The 22782-nt window shown below is 36.0% G+C and overlaps 1 protein-coding gene across 1 annotated transcript in view; it reads left to right on the top strand.

Annotated features, from left to right (window-relative positions):
- Positions 1 to 12836, top strand: part of PPP1R1C (protein phosphatase 1 regulatory inhibitor subunit 1C) — a 99948-nt gene extending 87112 nt beyond the window's left edge. Inside the window, exon 5 of the mRNA XM_033112271.1 lies at positions 12511 to 12836. Within this exon, the coding sequence (XP_032968162.1) occupies positions 12511 to 12599 (89 nt within the window). The 3' untranslated portion in view covers positions 12600 to 12836. The remainder of the gene's footprint in view (positions 1 to 12510) is intronic.
- The last annotated feature ends 9946 nt before the right edge of the window (positions 12837 to 22782 follow it).

The raw sequence follows: 22782 nt of genomic DNA, 5'->3' as shown, positions 1-22782 counted from the left end.
GACAGAAGTCATTAGAGGCCAGATCAGGTGAATAGGGAGGGTGTTTCAATACAGTTATTTGTTTACTGGCTAAAACCTCCCTCACAGACAGTGCCATGTGAGGTGGTGCATTGCTGTGATGCAAGAGCCATGAATTGTTGGCGAAAAGTTCAGGTGGTCTAACTTTCCCATGCAGCCTTTTCAGCACTTCCAAACAATAAACTTGGTTAACTGTTGTCCAGTTGGTACAAATTCATGATGAATAATCCCTCTGATATCAAAAAATGGTTAGCAAAATCATTGCAACAAGTTTGCGAACTTAATTGTCCGACCATGGGTGACGTGTGTATGTGTGTGTGTGTGTGTGTGTGTGTGTGTGTGTGTGTGTGTGTGTGTACTTTTTTTCCTCAAAGTAGTATATATTTTTCTCAAAATAGATTCTATTATTTGAGGGAGAAATAAATAACTAAGAAAAGGTAAGTAGACTATGTACAGAGTAAGTTTGGGGAACAAGTTGAAATGATTTCAAATCCTTTGAGGTATAATAATCTATAACATACTTTAAGAGAATTCTTCTTCTCAAACTATGGATTTAAATAAAATTTAACATGGGCTTTTGAAAAACCTAACATTGATTTTTATTAATAATTTTAGAAATTTTCTAGTACAAAAATGGTTGTAAATTTTTGTGTATCGAAGGCAGTTTATGTACACTGAAGATTGTTTTCCCTTTCAACAGAAAAATTTGGAAATTCAAAAGCCATGATTTTAGAGCAATTAATTTATAATGTCTGAGAGGGTCAGGGGTGGGGGGGGTGTTCCAATTTGACACTAAAAAAATATTCCTAGGTAAGTAATACTAATGTGTTAAGAAACTAAGTATATTAGGCAAGTAAGCACTTTCCCCCCTAGTTATTACATTTGAATTTACAGGTTAGAAATAACAGAAAATTATTATTTTAAGCAAAAATTCATGTTAGTATATTTCCCTCTTCATGTAAACTATATAAAAATGCTACTTCTTGTCGAATTTGAGTATGTAATTGCTCCTTTGCATCAAATATTCTTAATAAAATCAACATTTTAAAAGAAATAACAAGAAATAAAAGAAATGGTATCAGTTCAGCCAAGGGGAGTTTGTTAAAGATCTATGTAAAAAGAAGAGAGATTGTGCTTTTACATGTGGGCGACAAGTAAAACAGACAAACTGTTGGGCAGCAAATCAAAGAAAGTAGGTCAGCGAGCCCCGTGGCAATGCAACAAATTACTACTATTTAAAGGGGTGGTCAGAAAGTAAAACTGTCTGTGAACAAAAATGCCTGAGAGAACAATGGTAAATTGAACAGAAAAGCAGGGTCAAAGCACAATAGTTGCAAGGCTCAGAGAGTGAACTCCATGTCCTTGGGTCAGGCAGAGGATGCACAGCAGCAGCACAATATTGTCATTCAGAAGCTTCCTGGCAGCCAGAAAGCTGGTAATGAGAAGCCAACCAAGCTGATGCCCTCCTCTGAGAAAGTAGAGGAAAACAGCCTTAGGATATGGAGAGAGCTGAGCAGATTTTCAGACTAAATAACTACCAACGCATCAGGATTAGCACTTTCCAATTAAAAAAAAAAAATTAAATAACAAGAGAATCACTGAAGGGACCAAAATACTCAATCAAATTCATTTACATAACTTATACTGTGAAAGCCATATGCCCAAATTAATTAATTGTTTGGTGATCAGAGCAACATTATGTACTCGGGAAAGTACTATTTCTTGTTTCCATCTTTACTGCACGTTTTCTTCAACTAGGTGAAATTTCAGAATCATAATTGCAAAGTGAGTCTAGATTGGAAATCTAAAATAATATAGGAGACTGAGAAGAAAAAACTAACTCCAAACCAAAAACACCGTACCCTATTCTATTTATCATAGAAGATGTGACTTAAATTGATTGGGCAGAAGGTCCTTCATCTGAAAAAAATTGATGAGGTTGAAAATTTTTTGTACTTTGAATAGGAAATATTTTTAACGAAAGTGAGATTGAAGTCAGTCATTTTTTCACTTAAAATACACTGAGCTTCTATGATGTTCAGGCATTGTTCTAGGCTTTGCTGATCAGTCAGTGAATAAAATAATATATTGGCTCCGATTTCATGGTACCAGCATTCTGGTGAGAAGGACATACCACAGGTCTATAAATATAACACCACGGAGTGATAAGTGCTCTACAAGAAGGAAAGAATAAGATAAATCATGGTAAGTTGATATAAAGAAAAGAAACATGCGGTATAAGATAGGATGATCAGTGAAGACTTCTCTGAAATGATAACATCTGAGCAGAGATCTGATGGGCCAAAGGAGATGATGGAAAAAGGCATGTGGGTCCCTCAGAGGAAGAGGAGTCCAGTGGAGGGAATGGAGGAGGACAAGGCCCTGTGTGTATAAGGCTGCATAAGGCCTGTATGTAAAAGACCAACGTAGCTAAGAAAGTGAGGAGAGGGTTGAAGGAGGTAAGGTCATAAAATAGACAGAACTTTATCATGAAGGATCTTAATGATTATGAGTCTATGATGAGGTGCTGGAATTTCATTGTTACGATAATGAGAAGTAACCAAAGGTTTTCATCAGAGTGACATAATTTGATTTGTTTTTAAAAAGATTATTCTGTAAATTGCTTGGACAATTAACTGTGGAGTGAAAGGGAAAAAAGTGGAGAGACCAGTTAGAAGGTTATTGAGGACCCCTAGGTAGAGATTAGTGATGGACTGGACTGAGATGATAGTGCTGGAATTGATGAGATTCGGGATATAATTTTGAGTGTAAATTTGGCCGTGCCTTAGAAGAAGAGCATGAAAGGAACAAGAGGAGGCAAAGAATATACTGGGCCTGAGAATGTTCTATTAACTAAAATGGAAAAGATTTGGAAAAGAGTAGGTTGGTGGGGGCAAATTCTTGTTTGTGTTTGTTTGTTTGAAAACCAGGGGCAGAATCAAGATAAGGTTTTAGATATGCTAAGTTTATGGACCATCTTTACTGCACGTTTTCTTCAACTAGGTGAAATTTAAGAATCAGAATTGCAAAGTGAGTCTAGATTGGTAATCTAAAATAGTATAGGTCCTGGCTGACCGAATGCAAGTTGTCCTGGGAGTGTGCACTGAAGGCCTTCTCCCGGCCCTCCTTGTTCTGCATGCCATCCTTCAGGTAAACTCACTGCTCAAGCTGGAGTACAGTGCCTGGGCAAAGGCCTCCAGGTTTACTCCGACACTGAGCACATGGCCATATTGCCGCCGCCACAGCGGGCTCTACTCTCTTCTTTCTGAGGAGAAGTTGGATGTAATTCTTTTGTTCCTCTGTAGGTAAGAAGATTTTTTCTCTGGCTTCTTTCAGGGTTTTGTTTGTTTGTTTGTTTGTTTTTTTCAATCTTCATCTTTGATTTTCTGCAGTTTGAACATGATATGCCTAGCTATAGTTCTTTTGGCATTTACCCTGCTTGGTGTTATCTGAGCTTCCTATATCTGTGGTTTGGTGTCTGACATTGATTAGAGAGACATTCTAAGTCATTATAGCTTCAAGTATTACTTCCTTTCTTGCTTTGTCTTTTGGTATTCTCACTACATTTATGTTACATCTCTTGTACTTGTCCCACAATTCTTGCATATACTGTTTTTATTTTTGTCTTTTTACTCTTTGTTCTTCAGTTTTGGAAGTTTCAATTGTCATATCTTCAAACTCAGATATTCTTCTTGAGCCATATGCAGTCTACTAAATAGCCTATCAAAGACATTCTTTATTCATCAGTGTTTTTGATCTCCAGTGTTTATTTTTTATTTTTCCTTAGAATTTCCATTTCTCTGCTTACATTATCTGTCTGTTCTTGCATATTGTCTACTATTTCCTTTAAAGTCTTTAGCATATTAATCATAGTTTTACACAAATCCTGGTCTGATAATTCCAACATTCCTGACTCTGATTCTGATGCTTGTTCAATCTCATCAAACTGTGTATTTTGCCTATAGTATGCCTTGTAATTTTTTGTGGAAAGATGAACATGATGTACTGTAAAAGCAAATGTAGTAAATAGATCTTTAGTAATGTGGTGGTAAAGTGTAGGGAAGAAATGTTCTTTAGTCAATGGTTAAATGTCGGTCTTTTAGGGAGCCTGTGCCTCTGAACTATGAACGTCACCAGTACATCTCAGTATACTCTCCCTCCTTTAGGTGGGACAGAATGATTTGAGGTGGGGTTGAATTGGATATTTCTCTCCTCCAGGCATGTTAGTGTCTGATAACACCTCAGAAGTTTAGGCTGTGCTAAAATAGTTTCTCCTGAGAAACAACCTTTTTAAGAAGAACAGAATTCTGTTTTTGAAAATGGCCACTGTTCCTCTTGTCAGAAGCTGAGGAGATTTTTCTGATTTTCATTGTGAGAAACTAATAGAGCTCCAGGAAGTAAAATTCACAAAAGTGTGAGGGCCTTATATGGCTTCTTCCTCTATCCCAGAGTTTTTAGTCTCTCAGTCTTGTCCACACTAAGCCTCCATCCATTCATCAATTACAGTTAAGTTTTTCTACCCTGGCACTGGTTCCTGCTAGGTTTCTGCTCCAGAAATGGATAATTTGGTATGTGTTTCTTTGTATTCACTTTTCTGTCTCTCTATATTTTGACAGTGGTTTGCTCTGTGACCTTACTTCTCTAATGGGTCTCAAAAGAATTGTTACTTTTTTCATCTTGCTCAGCTTTTTACTTGGTGTTAGAACAAAGCTCTTAGGTAACTTCTAAGAGCTCTTTAAATCCCAGACCCTAGAGCAATTCTTTCAAAATGTAGATAAGATCATGTTGCTCCTCACTTTAAAAAAAATAAATAAAATAAATCTGCTGGTGGCTCCCCAGAATAATAGCCCAAACTCTTATAATGTCCTATAAGGTCATACATGGTCAGACTCCTCCACCACCCTGCCTGCATTTATCTCTCTGAGTTTATCTTTTACTACTCCGATCATTCACCTCATTCCTTATACTCCAGGCTCATTGCTCTTCTTTGACCATGGCAGGTATGCTCCATACTTAAAGCCTTTGCAATTCTTGTTCCATTTGCCTGGGATAAGTCTCCCAGATAGTTCCATGAGCTATCCTGAAGTCTAGTCAGAGTCTTTTCTTCTTGCTAGCAAGCTCTGTTGTTAGTGTAAGGTTTCTTGGTGAGCTTAGAATCAGAGCTGGGTGGTTTGGTTATGTGGTTGGGCATACACTGGCGTCAGGCTAAGGTAGCCTGTAGTTACCATTGCTTCACTAGGTAAGTACCCTGCCTGGAAGACAGAGCCTTCCAAAATGCCAGCACAGGACATCCTCCTGTGGACATGCTTAAAACAACACAGATAACATTTGCTTTAGTGCCTGTAAATGCAACTCTCATTATTTTATTCTTAGTGCTTTCAAGGCTAACCACTGACTTTTGCTGACGGATGCAGTCTGTATTTTAGATATGCTATTGTATTCAATCAATGGCAGTCAACTCCTGCGGGTTAGGGAGCCATTCTGTCTTTTTCTAACGTGAAATTGCCCAACATCATTTAGTTCCACTATGTGTCGGCTTAAAAATTTAACTTTACTTCAGAGTTCATGGGGAACACATTAGCTTAGAAGAAAAAGAGGATATTAGAAAGGTACTTGACTGTAGAGGGCAAAAGAGGCAGTCAGCCTATCAAAGCGAGTCTCATCCTAATTCAAGTAACAGGATCCTCGCAAAGCTTATACATATCCCTCAGACTGACTGATGAAGATGTGGGGACTTTACATTTGGTAAGTGAGACTAGATTACTCTCCAAAGATTTTATTTGAATTCACACTTCTAACAATAGTATGTAATGTCTCCTCCCCTACCTTCTCAGGATTTACTGCTAAATCTTTCACCAAGTCCTTACTCTTGGGCACCAGCTTTGGTAAAATATATGGTACATAAAAATATAGACAAAATATATAATACTTATGAATATCAAATAAACATGCTGCCCTTATTCCCATGTATTATGAAGAGCGAAGCATATGACACATTGATTCTCCTGCAGAGAAATGCTTCCCTAACTCATAGGGACTTAAGTGAAATGATTGTGTATTTACTTGTAGTTTATCTTAACTGACCAGTCACCATATTAGAACAGAGATTAACTGTGCTGTGTATATATCGTTTACTTCAAATAAAGTAGAAAGGGATCGATTTAAAGTGAGTTCAGGACATGATATGTGTTTAGCTTTGGAATGAAATCAATGTCGTTTGATCCCTGTGACCCTCAGTGTATTAATGTATAGCTATTCATTACAAATGAATGACAAGAAGATTAAACCACATATATGTGAACGCATTTTGGGAAATGTAAAACTCATTTTTAATCTGAGAGATGATGGGCCTTCATTGAGGAGTTTTGCTGTACCATTTCATAGGTTGAATTATATTTCTCAAGTATATGTAGCATGATTATTTTGATAAAATTTGAAGAGTCCATACACAAGGAACCATTAGAAAACCGTCTTTCTTGGGTCACTGAAATCACTCTTTTGTATATAGTAGGCTGTCAGAAATTTAATGTGTTTTGCAAATAGTTTTCTCATATAGAAATCAGATTTGCTCATTCCCTTAATCTGACCAGTGTATTGCTCAATAAATGGCTGCCCAAATTACTGTCTCCTGAGTTGGAGCTCTTCTTTCCCATATCAGAACTCTCCGAATGCATTATTTGTTCTACTGGTTCATAACACGTCTTCCCTGAATGAACTTCGTTTTGTGCACACCATCACCCTTTAACCTACATCCTCATCTGATTTGTAGTTGTCTCTCTCTCATACTGAACACATAGTGTGGGGGGTGCTTTATTATGTTTAATTCATATTGCTTGATGGCTACTATGTCTCATCTCCCAGACTAGATCATGATATAATTTCTGTATCTTCCTGAGTCCAGGCCCAGGTCTGAGCCCAGCAGAGAGAAAGACTGCTTCTTTTCTAATAACCTGAACATTATTTGTAACTTGGTTCTATTCTGGGAACATTCCTGGGCAAGGTTCAATTCTACATCTCCTTGATTCTAAATTCTATTTTAAAACAACAACAACAACAGCAACAACAACCAAAAAACCACCAAAAACTGAAAAGTTACATCTAATCTACTGGTTATGTAATGTCCTTTGAAAGAATTTGATAACGAATAGGGCCTCATGATCTTGAGTCATCAAATTTTCCTTCAGGCCTATGTAACTTTACTAACAATTGTCACCCCAGTAAACTTTAATTAATTTTTTTTTTCCTTCAGGTTTTAACTTTAAAAAAGATCAATGACAGTGGAAGATTGAGTGCTGGTGGCTCAGATGAACAGCCCTCAATAGGAATTAGAGGCACTGGTTTGTGTCCCAGTTCAGCCAATGATTGCTGTGTGAATTTAAGCAAGTCACTTTGCTATCTGAAATTGTTCCTTTATCTTTAAACTCAAGAGATTAGACTACGATTCATATTCACAATTATTTGTGGGTCAGAGACCCCTCTGAAATTCTGCTGAAAACTTTGGACCTTCTTCCCCGAAGAAGCACAAATACAACTATAAATAGAATTCCAAAAGTGGTCAGAGGCTCTCTGTAATCCACCCACAGATTCCTTAGAGGGCTTTAGAATGATTTCTAAGGTCTAAAGTATGTGGTTGAAAAAAAAATGATCCATTTACATTTGCTACTCCCAATGTGAATTTGTTTTAAAATGTAGATTTGGGCCACTTACGTCATTTGAAGTTATAGTTACTTTTTGTGACTTAGAGTACTCACAGCAGAGCAAATTTTTCAGTAGGAAAAAAAAAAGATCTCCTTTGTGGATTAACAGCATTTTAGGGTGAGTGAGGTTGTTAGTCTATCCTGCTACTCAGTGCAGGATTCCTTTTATAATTCACCTCAGAGATTGAAATTTAGCTTCGACTTGAACACACCCAGTGATTGGGGAGCTCATTTGCATGTTCATTGCTGGGCAAACAAAGAGTTTAGGGATTTTTTTCTTTATATTGAGCTGTGATTGGCCCTCACCACATAAATGTCAGCTATTTACCCTATTTCTGCTCTCAGGAGCTACATAAGTAAATTTTATTTCTTTTTCTAGTCTCTTAGGAATTCAGTGGCAGCCTCTTTTCTCCTCTCTTTAATTTCTCTCTGCTAAACATTCCAGTTTCACATATAATTCTTCTAGAAAAGTGATTTCGTAAGATTACTTTTTTTTTTTTAATTTATTGGGGTGACAATTGTTAGTAAAATTACATAGATTTCAGGTGTGCAATTCTGTATCACATCATCTATAAATTACATTATGTGTTCACCATCCAGAGTCAGTTCTCCTTCCATCACCATATATTTGATCCCCCTTACCCTCATCTCCCACCCCCCAACCCCCTTACCCTTTGGTAACCACTAAATTACGTTCCCCAGATTAATTTTCAAACCCCGTGGCCATCTTGTGGTTACTGATTGTTTTCTAATCCCCTCACCTTCCCCTTTACCCCCACCCTCGTAAGATTACTTTTAATCCCAATTACCTTTTTCAAAGGAACTCCTGAAACACAAAGCCCAAAATTAGGCAGCATGATGCAGGAAAGGTCTGACCAACACATGATTAGAGAGTAGTTCCCTCTCTTAAACTGCTGACTCTGCTCTTAAGAATGTCACTGACACTACCAAGAGCTCGGTTCCTAGAAACAGGTGACTTTACTGGGTCATGTTGAAATTGTGGTCGCCTGAAACCTCTAACTATAATCAAGCTAGGTTGCCCTGATTCTCTTTTTCTTAGAACCAAAATAATTTTTCTGAAAACAAAACTCGCTGTTGATCTCTACCTTAATTGCTTAGACCATCTTTCCAGCTCTTGGAAACCTTTTGAAATACTAATATTGTCATTCATTATGTCATCTGTTCTTCCAAGTTTCGTGTCATCTACAAATGTAATAAATCTGTCTTTTTTCCTCCATGTTTATTGAAAAACAAATTGACCTGTGGTTTGCCAAATATAAGCCTCCCTCTATGGATTCATTATTCATAATTCTTGACTCAGTCACTTTACCACTTCATCCAACTCACATTTAACCTCCTGTTCTACAGACTGGAGAAGCGGGTGAATATTATGTTCTGTTTGGAGGCAACACATTTCTTTTCCCTTTTTTTTTTTTTTAATTTTTATTAGGGAACAGTGTGTTTTTCCAGGACCCATCAGTTCCAAATCAAGTCATTGTTTTCAATCTAGTTGTGGAGGGCACAGCTCACTGGCCCATGTGGGAATCGAACCTGTGACCATGGCGATATAAGCACTGCACTCTAATCAACTGAGCCAACAGGCTGCCCTTTCCTTACTTCTTTTATTCAGTCTACTTTCTTGCCTCAAACTCTATTTTTCTTTTCATTCCTTCACATATTCGTACTGCATGTCCTGGTCTTATATATGATCTCCTTCTCTATGTGTTCATTTTGCTACAGAGAAGAGAACCTCCATTATGTTTTCTGGGAGCCCTTTGTCTTCTACCCTGGGTGGAGGGCTGGCCAAGTCTGTGCTGGCTCCAGGTGGTCTCCTGCAATGTATGGAGAGTCAGTGCCTGTGCAGGTGGGTGTTCTCCCACATGCTCATTAGCACTTGGCAGAGAAAGCTCTGAGAATTTCATCAACACACCCAGACCAAGTCATTTTCCTCTACCTCCAGATTACTCAAACATCAAAGGAAGGTTCAAAGAAAATTTAAATACTAAGTGTATATGTGTGTTTGGAGCTAGAAGCAGGGTGGGGAGAAAGAGATTATTAGACAGTCCTCACAGACTTCACACTTAAATCTCAGCATTATTGTACCTACAACCAAGTAAATACTGCTGATAGGGGATAAAAATCAAAACACAATTTAACCAACCATCCATTATCCAACGGAAAGGTAACATTAGTGTAAACTGCTTTGGGAGCCAAAGAATTTGTTGTTCTGTAGAGATGTTCTGCAGAACAGCTCTGTGATATGTCACTAACTCCTGCCTCATCAAAACCTTTCACCTGGAAATATTTAGTCACAGTCAAATAAGGCGAAGAATGGCAGCTTTCAAGTTTTGCCCAAGTGAGTGATTTTACTTCAAAAAAGTCTTTCCTCATATAATGTTGTGACCATTACTCTAATAAAATAAATCAAATGTGGATCAGGATAAGCAAGTAGACCTATGCTCAAGTATGGGAAGTTGATTAATGGTTTAATAAGTTGGACATTTTGGTTACTGATTTTTTAAAACATTTAACCAACCCCTATATACACACATCAATGTTGGCATTAAGATATTAACCCTAATGTAAAGAAAATTGTCTTGAACACAACTTTCTTACTCTATAGTCACCTTGTGAATGAAAGGGATGAGCTCTGAAGGCAATAGAATCTTTGCAAACCCAGGGAGGTATGGACACTCCCATTTCAGGAAACAGTGGCACACAGCCAAATGGTTACAGTGCTTTACTATTTCAGAGGGAGTCCCAAGATCATCCGAGCCAGGTTAATAGGTGCTGTAAACTGATAAATCCTAGAAAATGTTAGGAAAGTCTAGGTAAGCATCCAAAAAGGTAAAGGTGAAAATAAGTTGCAATCTCCTGACAATGGAATTTTGACTCATTCATTCATTCATTCATTCATTCAGTCAGTATAGACTGAGGGACTAGGATGTGTCAGAACTTCTTTTAAAACTACATTATCCTTATAACCTTGAACAATTCACTTATCTTCTTGGAGTCTAAATTTTACCATCCAGGTATTTATCTCATGGAGTTGTTTTGAGGTTTGAGGTTAGTAACTCAGGTATGTAAGACTCTAGCCAGAGTGATTCATTGGATGCACTTTGAACCCCCTTCCCTTCTCCTTAGCTTTTAGACCTCTTTTGTTCCCCCATGTAATTTGTAATAATATGAAATAAGCTTCATTTGTTAATAACAAATGTCTTTCTATAGTTTTGGGTCAACAGGAATTGTGAGTGATGTGTGTTTGCAGATCAAATTAAAGTATTTAAATATTATTACAACTGATCAAATATTTTTGCAAGATAATCCACCAAGCCCAAGGTTGTCATTCTTTGCCAAACAGCACTCTGAGGCTTGCTAACTGCAGTACATGCAAATCCACACTTGTTTTTTTGTTTTGTTTTGTTTTGGTTTTTTTTCAGTTTCTTTGTTTCACAGCAAACATGAGCAGTGATTTGCTTTCGTTTTTCAGTTCTAACTGGTATGTTTTTCAGTAATACTTCGAAAAATCTCATAAACTAATTTTATAAAATATGTATAAAGTTTCCCATATTAAGCATCATTATATGCATGGAGTGACAGCTAGTATAATGTTTTAACAGAACAGACCCAAGTGATATGATTGTGGTAGTTGCCTTCTGATTTATACTCTAAACTTAATTTTCAAAAAAAATCCAAATGTACATTATCATGGAATGGCCAAAACATACCAAATTGTTTGTTACTCCATTAATTCCATCAACCATTTGCGCAATAAATATTAATGAGCTCCTACTGTTCCCCAGGCACTGCGCCAGGGACCACAAAGTGAAACTATATAATCCTGACATCAAGAAGTTTGTTCTAATGAGAAAAATATGTAAGCAAATGCAGTTCTATAAGGTAATTGATACAAGAAAAAGTGATTCAAGAGCAGTGGGGAAATATGAGAAACATCTAGGTAAGTCTACTGGGGAATTAGGGAGCCTTTACAAAGAAACCAAGCTGAGACCAGAGAATGAGTGGGAGACGATCAGGTGGGTGAATAGGAAGAAGCTATTTGTCAGTGAGAATAGAACAAGAAAAGCATGGAGGCTTGAGGGAGCCTGGGGTGATCAGGGAATGTGGAAGAGTAGGTCGTATTATTAACGAGTAATTTACTGTAAAAGGCGGAAGCAGAAAGGGCTGGTGAGAAACGAGGCCAATAGGGAGGGAGAGGCCAGATCATTTAAGCCCGTACAGCAGGCAAAGGTGTGCCCATGTTTTTTCTCTCTGTAGGTGGTGGGGGAAGTAATTGAAGAATTTTGAATACAGAAGTTTCATAATCAAATGGGTATGTTCCTATTCCTAATAACAATATTGTGATTCTTTTGTTGTTAACAAGTTACAGAAATGGCAAACATAGCCCCTTTGTTCCTAGGGGTTTCAATGGTTCTCACTGTAATAGAGTTCAGGGATGCCAAAAAAAATATTTGAACTAAATGATATATCAGAATTACAATAAGAGCCTGTGAGCTAATTTTCAGTTAACAGGTTTTTAACAGGCTGTGATACAATTCTTAATGGAGAAGATGAAATTATAAAAGATAGCCCATCTCTAATGGAAATTTGGCTGGGTGTGTTTTTATTCCTCAGTGAATGAAAAGGTTTATACAGGATTAGATTGTTGAGATTCTTGGAGAAAATACATATATGCCAGTGAAAACTTTACACTCATTTTCTTTATCTCTTGCAGGAAAGCAGTGAATCTGCTAAAAATAAATTTCACTCAAATTGAGCCTAACTTTTATAATTTCAGGAGTTAAGCATCTGAAAGGCCAGAATGAATCAGCATTCCCTGAAGAAGAAGAAGGCGTAAATGAAAGAGAAGAGCAGTGGGACCATTAATTATGGGTCTGCAGCAAGAAGGCTTCTTGGGAGTAACTGAACTATTAACTTTTCTGAATATCCCATGGAATGTCACTGCTCGACTTCCAGAAGCATTCTCCATCTCTGCTCTCCACACTTGTACAGTAGTAATAACACACCTCCTGGGAAGGCTTCTTGATTGAACTTTAGAACTAAGTACAGATTGTCCCATATCACTTACAAACAATGAACAAGCATTTATTTCACTGTGACTTTTCTCTTTAATGACATAGACATTTGCAAACATGTGAATGTTCTAACTTTAATACAGCCAAGCTTAATCCCTGATGTTCTATTGATACAGTCTGCCTTCTGAGGTCAAATGTAAATAGCATCAATTTAAGAATAAAAAATAAATATTAAATACATCTAGACATGAATGTGTGTCTGGGTTTAACTTAAGGAGGAATATTTAGTGAAACTTTTAAGATCTGTATTTGTCATGTTTCTGTAGACAGAATTGTACACAGTATTTATTTCAAAATGATGAAGAAATGCCAGATTTCTTGACTCAAAAGACCACGATATGTTAATCTTTAGATATTAAACATCTTTTTCCCTCCGACAATATATTACTGGTTAAAGAACCACAGAATTCTCTTCATTTTCTAAACTGTGAGAGAGCGATTTCCCAGCATTTCTACTAGTTATTAAGAAATAAAAATGCTAAATCTAAAATAAAAAATGCAGAATTTCACTTGCAACTGTTTTTTGGCCATTATTTGAAATATGAGCTATTTTCTGTTGCATTTCAATGAATCATTAGCATTTTATAAATCTTCTATTACCATATAATAAGAAATTCCATTAATTCATGCCTATAGTCATTCATTAATTCAACAACTATTTTTTATGAGTTTATATCTAGGAAGGCATTTGGCTGAGGGTTATGCAAATAATGGTAATTTCTCCCCTATAGAATTGGCAGAGAAGATAAAGCATTAGAATAAAGCAAGGTTTTCTAAGACAGTATATATTTATTAAATATAGCTGTTGATAATTCAAAGTTCTGGCCTATTGAACAATGTTAATTATTTATGGCATGTCAATGTAAAAATTTAGTGAGGATGGAGGAATGCCCAGTTTGGTTCCTACATTGATGATATTAGTAAGGTTCAACTATTATATGAATGATAAAAAAGAAAAAATTTCTCAGAAGTCAGTAAAAAGAGAAATTAAGACAGGAAGGAAAAAAATTAAACATGAACTCCACTGTGGGATCTTAATATCAAGGTTCAAAGAAATAAAACTATTGTTTTTAATTTTGAATGTTTTACAATACGGAGATTAAATGTGTGAGTTTATAAGACAATACTGTAGAGATAATCATTTTCCTTAGTATATTTTCCCCAAAAAAATAAATGCAAAACACACTGATAAGTAGTGTCACAAGTATGAATGAGCACTCTAGTCCCAAGTTCCTTCCTTCCTTCCTTCCTTCTTCTCTTTCTCCTTTTCTCCCTTCTTTCCTTTCTTTCTCTCCTCCTCCCCTCCCTTTGGCCTTTGTTGTTTTGTTTTTCTTTTTTAAGCCAGTTTTACACTAAACTTTCTAGACCACCTGCTGTGGCTGTTTGATTTCCTAAGTTTCACTCTGCTTAAAACCTGATTAAGGCACATATTTGGTTTTAAATGATTTTGAATTATTTGTGTTTGGAAAACATCTTGATACCCCTTGAGATTATTTGAGTTCCCTGAGGTCCTAAAAACTAAAATTGCCCTTCCCATTCCTTGAAGAGACACTTATAAATGTGTGTATTTTTTTTTTCAAAAGGATTCCAAAGCTTTTGCTGATTTTGTAACATCATTTGGGAAATAAACAGCATGGTTCTGGATTCTTCTGTTCTGTTCTTCATTCTTAAAAACACAAAGAGATCAAAATTAAAAGCATAAGTTTTCCTTAGAAAATTTAACTTTCTTCTGTTCTTATCTCTAATCTCAAAACACAGAGATTACAATTAAAAGCGTAAGTTGTCCTTGGGAAATGTGGTGGCTTTCTCAGAAATTTGAAGGAAACCAGGGGAGATCATGGCTTTTCAGTTTTTTTTTCACACAGTACTTAGAGTTTATGACAAAATTTCAAGAGGACAACTTGGCTTCAGTTTGGCTGAATGAGCAAAGAAGCTTTCGGACCAAATCAAAACAAAATAAGGCTTTATCTTTCCCTGACCATATTTATAATATAACACAATGGTTGTAGATGGGCTTTGAGTCACTCTGACTTGGGTTCAAATTAAACCTCTGCCAAATTTTAGACTCAGTTTCTCCATTTGTAAAATGGATATAATCATTCCTACACCTATTGGGTTTTTGCGAAAATTAAGTCAGATAAGACTTATAAAATGCTTAGCTCAACTTAGTGAGCATTTAATAAGTGATGCCTATTATTATTATTCCTGTGAGAAAGGACCTGGAGCTATCGCTCCAAACTTTATCTAATTCATGATCCTCTTTAACATCACGGACAAGTGACTAATCACCTTATTTACTCTTGAATAACTCCAGCTGAACCCCAAACCCAGCCAAAGAACTCTAATTGTTCTGTGATGAAACATCACCAGTTTCTCCCAGCTTTTCTCATTCGCCTGGCCACTCGCTTTTGGATCGTCTTCAGTTGTATATACTGAATATAAGAAAAAGTATGTCAGGTGGATAAATTGGGGATTATTTTTTTATCTCCCAAAATGCGAAACTGAAGCATAGAGTGTGACAGGGCAGAGCAACATTATAGGTCAGAGTTCTTTCCATAAGACAATAATTTGGTAATCCTTTTTTCTTTCCCAAGTTGTCCAGGATAAAGGTCTTTACAAAAACAAAATTCTCAGACTATTTTCTGTTTTCAAAAAAGTTTTCACCATACATTTTTAATTATAATTCAATTGTGCCAATGTTTTCTAAATTATGGAAACAGATTATTTTACATTGGCTAGAAAGTAAATATTTTTATATTTATAAATACTATTATAATATATATTAGAAAAGATACATAATCAGCAACCCCAAATCCATAGTTTTATAGCTATTGTTGCTTTGGATGAGGCAAGCTTAAAGTGAGTATATTTTAAATCAATTTAGAGAAAAATACTAAATAACTACTTTAACGTGTTCATGCTCATATGTCATTTTGTGTTTTTCTGAAGAAGGAGAATGGGAGGAAAATGCCCTGACTTTTCTAAGTCCTGAATTCTACAAACCAGTCTTCAAAGCTCCAGCAGGTATATTAATTATTAAAAATGTTTATGTTGCCGAAATGTGAAATCTGTTAAAGAAATTAAATTATTAGATTCCATAGCGTCACAACATTCTGAGGAACTAAACATCAGAGGAAGAGGCACTTCAGAAAATGATGGCTGACATCTTTGGTTTTAAATGACATTGTAAGTAATGAAGGTGCGAAACTTTGCAAACATCTCACATAATTCACACAACAATGTGTGTGAATTAAATGAAACAATCAACATGAATGCGTAGGTGCCTGATAGCATTTTGTAAAGAGGCTATATATGTATATGAGTAGATATTTCCTGGACATTTACATTGTGAGGCTCCTTCATTCTATGGACTGGCCCTGGTGCAGGCAGTTCCCTCACTGCATTTCATACTTAGTTTACGCAGATAATGGAGACTTGGTCTATAGAATGAAGATGTACATGAGAGTGGGTGAGAGAGAAAAGTAGGTGAAAGAGGGAACTTAGAGAAGCCTGAAAACTTGAAGAAACTAGAGAAAAAGATTAAAATGGTATTGGTTTCATCTGCATTTTCTTTGTTTCTCACACTATAAATATAACTTAGCATTTTCCCCCCTTCCTCTGACTTTTAGTAACAATGAGGCCAACTTGAGAAAATGGGCACAGTGAACCCCAGATATGTATGGTACTACCACACTAGAATCCTAAAAGTAAAGAATATGTTCAGTCAATAATTTTTCGTTATTATCCAGAACAAGCATTTGGCAGTAAATAATAGAAAACCCAGACAGCAATGGAAGGGAGGTTTGTTTATGCCACACACTAAAGTGTCCAAGATACCAGTGGGCATCCAGGTACTTTACTTGTTTCTTAACATTCTCAAAGTTGTAACTTTACAGTCCCAGGAGAGCTGCTGCTCCAGGCATCTGGTCTGTTCCAAGCAAAAAGACCAGTGGGAAGAGAAAGGGAAGGGATCCATGGTAGAGAAGCTAAGCTATCCCAGAACCCCTCAACTGATGTTGCATGGGCCAGAACTGTGTCACAAGACTGCCCCTTGATGTAAAGGAATTGGAGAAAGTAAATATTTTCAACCAGGAACCTTACCACCTTCCAACCAAATTAAGGTTCTCTTCATAAGGTACAAAGTGAGCAGTCAGTAGTGTCTGCTTCCCAAATGAACACATTTCAGGGACTTTCTTTTTTCCTGTAGCATCTAAAGGAAGCATAGGTTACCTGGGAATCTCAGAGTTGAAAACATGAATACTCGCTAGATAGTTTTTCATCTTAAAATGCAGAAATTAGATAATGTTTACGATAGGCTAGAGCTACTCAGATAGCCTGACTTATTCTACTATTTTTCATAGGATAATTTGGTGTAGTTTAAAAACATCTACACTAGAAACAAGAGACCAATATTCTAGTTCATTATTCAATAAATCTATAGGAATTCCTGTGGCCTGCTAGACATTGTTTAAGTGCTGAGGATTCAGGTATTAATAGTTAAGAACCTTAAATCCATGGATGTATATTCCAGTGTTTGAAGACTGTCAATATACATATCAATTAATAAACAGATGAGATCATTTCAGAGAATGATAAGCTCCAGCAAGGAACAAAAACAAGATGATGTGAAGAAGGTGGTGTACCCTCCTTATTGTAGCTGTGCAACATTTGGCAAGTCCTTTAATCACTCTGGGACTCAATTTTCTGATCAGTAGAATGTGGAGAATAATATGGGGGGTGACCAGATGGTCCTGTAAGGCTCCTGTCAACTCTAAGATCTATGTTTCTCTTCTCTAGTTTTCTTTCAGGAACTGCAGGCAAGAAGCAAAGGAGAAAAGAAGAAATGAGAATAGACAGAAAAGAGCAGTAGTAAGGGAAGGTGGGATCTGAAGAGAAAGGGGGTATGTTTTATGCTTGTATGACAGTCAATGGAACAAAATTGTTTGAGTTAGAAACACACACACGTATGTATGTAACAGTAATAGCATAGTAACCAGTTATATTTTCTATCTTTTAAGACTTCTCCTTAGAAAATGATCTGAAAAATGGTGATGAGTTTTTTTGTTTGTTTGTTTCCTTGTTTTTAAATATTTGAAAGTCCTTCCAGGAAAAATTTCCTCCTACTAGTCACTAATTGGATAATTTACTCTATCCTAGCACACAAGCTTTGTTTTCTACATACCAGCACTGCATACCAGATTTGTCCCTTTACAGAGATTTATGTAACATAATATTACATTCTCTGGAATATTTCCACTGGGTTCTGGAGTAGTTAGTTATTCTCTTTTTCTCCTCCAGGTGCAAAATGGGTTGATAACAACCAGAAGCTGTCTTGTCAATGCTGTGCTCCTACTTGAACTTGGAAAAATACCAACACAAAACAAGCACTACCACCACCATCACTTCCAACTCCATTATGATGTGTTATTTTCTCCCTCCTGGATTGCTTTCTGAAGCACTTTAGATATTTTATACATAAATATTGACATATTTTTTCAAAAGTCATTCCTTCATTTTGTATATATTTTTAATCATTCATGCTACACTCTTTGCCAAGTTCTTCCTTTTGGATTTAACTTATTTCTCTCTACGGCTAAATGGGAGTTCTTGAATTTGGGTAAACCTTAAGTGACTCATTTTCAGTTTTTCTAATTCTGGAATCAGAACCTTCTCTTACAATGAGGAGTCTTTAAAATATATTTCCCTTATGTAAAAAATAATTCCATTGTATTTATTTATTCCTGTTTATTTTTCAAATTTCATTGGCCTTGAATCAATTTAATTACATAAAAATATATTGATACTCTACTACATGCCAATTAGTAATTTAAGCACCAGAGTTATAAAAGTGGAAAAGATATTATTGCTGCTGCGATCCTGCTAGTAAATATTTGTTCAATTCTTTACAATTAATAAAGTAGTCTCACCTGTGTTTCTCAACTAATAATCACATTAAGATGTATGACAGGTAGGATTCATTTTATAGACCAGGAATTTAGAATCCAAAGAAAATTAGTGGCCCTAAATAAACCAATAATCTAACAAAACCTTTCATTAGCTTATGATCTGTTGGAGAAGTTGTAATAGTTTTTAGGATGGAAAAGTCCATCCTCCTTAGGAATCATAGGCTTTTATATTTTCTTATGGTGTCTTATAGATTGACTTGGAACTAAACTTTCTGCATTTCAGACATAAAGCATAGGGGATAATTTTGCTAATGAGGCTGGAATGGGAAGAAGAATCTGAGTTCTACTTTAATTCTTTGGGATGTACTTCAAACTAAAATGAATAAAATGGTTCCTTTTATGACCAATAAAAGGAACAAATTGAAACTCTTTTAAAAGTATTTGGCTCATTTAAAAATATTTTCAATGTTTAAATCTATACTTTAAAAACTACCTTTTAATATCTTTTAAAAAGGAGAGAATTGCTGAGTTTATGAAAAATCTTAAATACAATCTTTTCTTTACTTAAAGAACAAGGCAACAATCTTTTTAAGTAGTTTCTTTTTCTTAACTTCTAATAGATTGTAAAATTAAAAATGAAAATATTTAACAATGGCTATTTTTTATTGTCTTTCCCCTTCTCCATGCCCCTCTGCCCCCAGTGAAGTAGGAATATTTTCTGTAAGTTCCCAAATAATGTAAATAATGTTGGATCTGCTAGCTGTTTCTGGGTGTGGGCCGGCATCCTGTCTCATGAAGCCAAAGAATGGACACACCGATCAGGAAGAGGCAAAAAGTTGTAAAGGAAGATAGTTTATTAGAGGCAGCAGAAGAGGTTGCAGCTCCCGAGCGGGAGGGGATCCCAAATGGGGGTGCCCATTAGTGAGGCAAAAGGATTTTACTTTTATACTTTCCCCTGCCTGTTTGGGAAAGGCGGCTGGAGCCTTCTAATTGAATTCATCCATCAGGTTTGTCCTGTTTCCTCATCCTGAAGGGATTAATGAACCAACCCATTCCTATCTATCAGCTCTGCTCCTTTGTCCGGCCAGAAGGGATTTGAGATTATCTATTAACCTCAAGGCGTATTCTCTGTCCTGGAGCGAAGGAGACATTCCAGGACCTGGAATTTCATGATATGGCTGCTCTTTTGTTTATTCCACCAGGGTCCCCCCTGTCTACCTACCAACCATATTAACTAACCTGTCTCACCGGGATTTGAGGAATGATCGTTTTCACTTACTACTCCCAGATTTTGTATTGTTGAAAAATTTAAAATATTATAAATAAGCATAATTACCCCAGGCCTAAATACATAATTCTGGGATATACTATAGATTCTAGGGCAAAAACAAAAAACAAAAACCCAATATGCTACTTAACAAGGAACCAAAGAGAACATTCTAGCTGCTGCTCTCCTCATACTGAGGAATGATTTTCACTGGAATTTCAAAACACCATTCTTCTCAAAAGTAGTGAGGGGGTTCAAGACATGCTACTTCAAAATATGGCACCTTGGCAGATTGAATATTTTAAGCTTAAAGAGTTCGAGAAAACGATAGAAGGAGGAAGGTCATGACCTTGCCCCTGCCCTTCTCCCCTATAACAGGCCACAGAACCCTCATGAGAGTTGCACGCCCTATACCTGCAGGAAAACAGCATCCTCTGGAAGACAAAGAGACTCCAAGCAAAATCTGAACAAACAGGCTTTGCTGAGTTTCCCCCAATTAACTACACTTACCTCATACTCCTTAAATTCTTTATCAATCCACGACTATCCATTCTTTATCAGGTTATAAAACTATTCAGGTCTAACTGTTGCTTCAGATCTTCATTTCCTTTTGAAGGCTCCTGTGTCATATAAAACTTTTATTAAATAATTTTGTATGCTTTTTTCCTATGAATCTGCTTTTGTCAGTTTAATTTTCAGACCTAGCCAGGAACTCTAAGAGGGTCACAGAAAACATTTTCCTCTCCTATATCAGTAAAGGTATAAAATAACACGGCTTTCTATAAATCAAAGCAATGAAACAATAAGAACTTAAAAGAAAACCAAATAGCTCACAGATGGTTCAGTATCTCTATAATAATTACAGGAGAATGTTCTTCTTTATTTTTTAAAAGAGACTATCATTTGTCAAGACATCTCAATAAATGGATGGGTTTCCTGTTACATTTCCCCCACAGAATAAATTCTGTGGATGTGTTTCCCTAATCATACTAATTATAGAACTAGATGTTGCCCTTAGCTTTTTTCTTTTCCCTAATGGGACATGGATTTCCTATTTTGAAATTGTCACTTATTTGTTACATTTGTCAAGTGTTTTAAACATTATATGGGTCCTTTATTTGCTTTTGAGAACACTCAGTTGTCTAAAAATTAAAACTCGATATAAAGGTCAATGATGACTAAGATAGGAATTATATTACTAAGTCCTGGACTTCTGCGTGATACCAAGGTCAAGCTACACATTTTCACTGTCAGTATAAATGGAGTTTTCATAGGAAGTAGTTCACTGAAACTGGTTGATATGTAAATAAAATTTTAAAAATAATTTTTATATTATGGGCAGAACTATATTAAAAATTAGCATTGTTATCATAAACTAGGAAAAGGTGCAATGGTATGAAATAATTTAATGCAATATTTTGGGGAAAATATAATTACCAAAATCAATAAGTTTGGATTTAAATCACAAATAAATTTGTGTGCCTTTTTCCTATTAATCTTTTTTTTTTTTTTTTTTAGTTTCAGGTGTACAGAACAAGGTAATAGACATTTACACCTCTCACAAAGTGATATCCCCTCCCCCAATCTACTGCCCCTTTGACATCGTATATCACTAATTTTTAAGTCTCCTTTTTTCTTTCGTTCTATAATGTTGAAATTTTTTCCCAATTGAGAAATATATGTGTGTGTAGAATGTTTACATATGTGCATATACATGTATATGTATATATATACATAGATATACATATCTATGTATAGAAAATATGTGTACGTGTACAAAGGTGTGTGTGTGTATGTATGTATGTGTGTATATATATATATATATATATATATATATAGTACCTACACTGGAATAAAAACTTTTTTACACAGAGAAGAAATTTAACCCATTTGCTATTAAATTAAACACAGAGAATTGAAACTTGATTAAATAAACAGTTCCTTAAGTTATCACTTCCGTATTAACTTCTCTTAAGGAAAAGCTGGAGGAAAATGGAGGGAGATATCCAGAATAAACTTGACAAAAGGAAGAAAGCTAGGGCGTCTTCCAAAAAGGTGAAGAGCTGTAGCACAGTGGGAGGTGGAAAAAGAAAGGCAACCGGGGAGAGAGGCAAAGCCAGCTCCTTCTCTCGCCCTGTGTCTGGCCACACAATTTGCTCTTAATAAATTCCTGCTGGTGCTGCCAATCATCTCCATCTGACTGTGTCTTTTGCACCATGGCTATTTCTAGCAGCTCTGTTCTCTCTGGTAGATTTGAAGATTATGGTTTCAGTGGTGACCCACTTGGCTGCTATTAGGTTGGTGCAAAAGTAATTGCGGCTTAAAAGTTTAAAAATAATTGCAAAAACTGCAATTACTTTTGCACAAAACTAATAGATTGCATCTGACTTACCACATTTAGTGGACGTGTCTGTGATTCTTACAAGGGCAATGTTCACGTTATGAAAGGTCCTCTTCTTCTTTAGTTTTCTCCAAAGAAAGCCTTTTTTATTTTGCTCATGAAGATCCTGTGAAATTGGTGCAGTTTGCTCAGGTGTGTGGCTGTAGTTCCTTTTTTGAGAAACTGCCATTGTTACTTCACAGTGCACCTGGATGTCTAATGGTGTCTAATATTTAACAAGCCATCCAGGAAGTCTAAAGGTTATTATTTAATTTTTATACTAATATCTTTCTTTTATATTTGCATGAAAAATTGTCCCCTAAAATGCAATGTCTACATGATGTATATTAATACATCTATCAATATAGCTGTCTGTATATATACGCCTATGGATCAATCTATCTATATCTATATATCTATA

This window comes from Rhinolophus ferrumequinum, chromosome 8 (genome assembly GCF_004115265.2).
Source record: "Rhinolophus ferrumequinum isolate MPI-CBG mRhiFer1 chromosome 8, mRhiFer1_v1.p, whole genome shotgun sequence".
Lineage (NCBI taxonomy): Eukaryota > Metazoa > Chordata > Mammalia > Chiroptera > Rhinolophidae > Rhinolophus > Rhinolophus ferrumequinum.
Note: the sequence above shows the minus strand (reverse complement) of the source record. Positions and strands in the feature narration are given on the sequence as shown.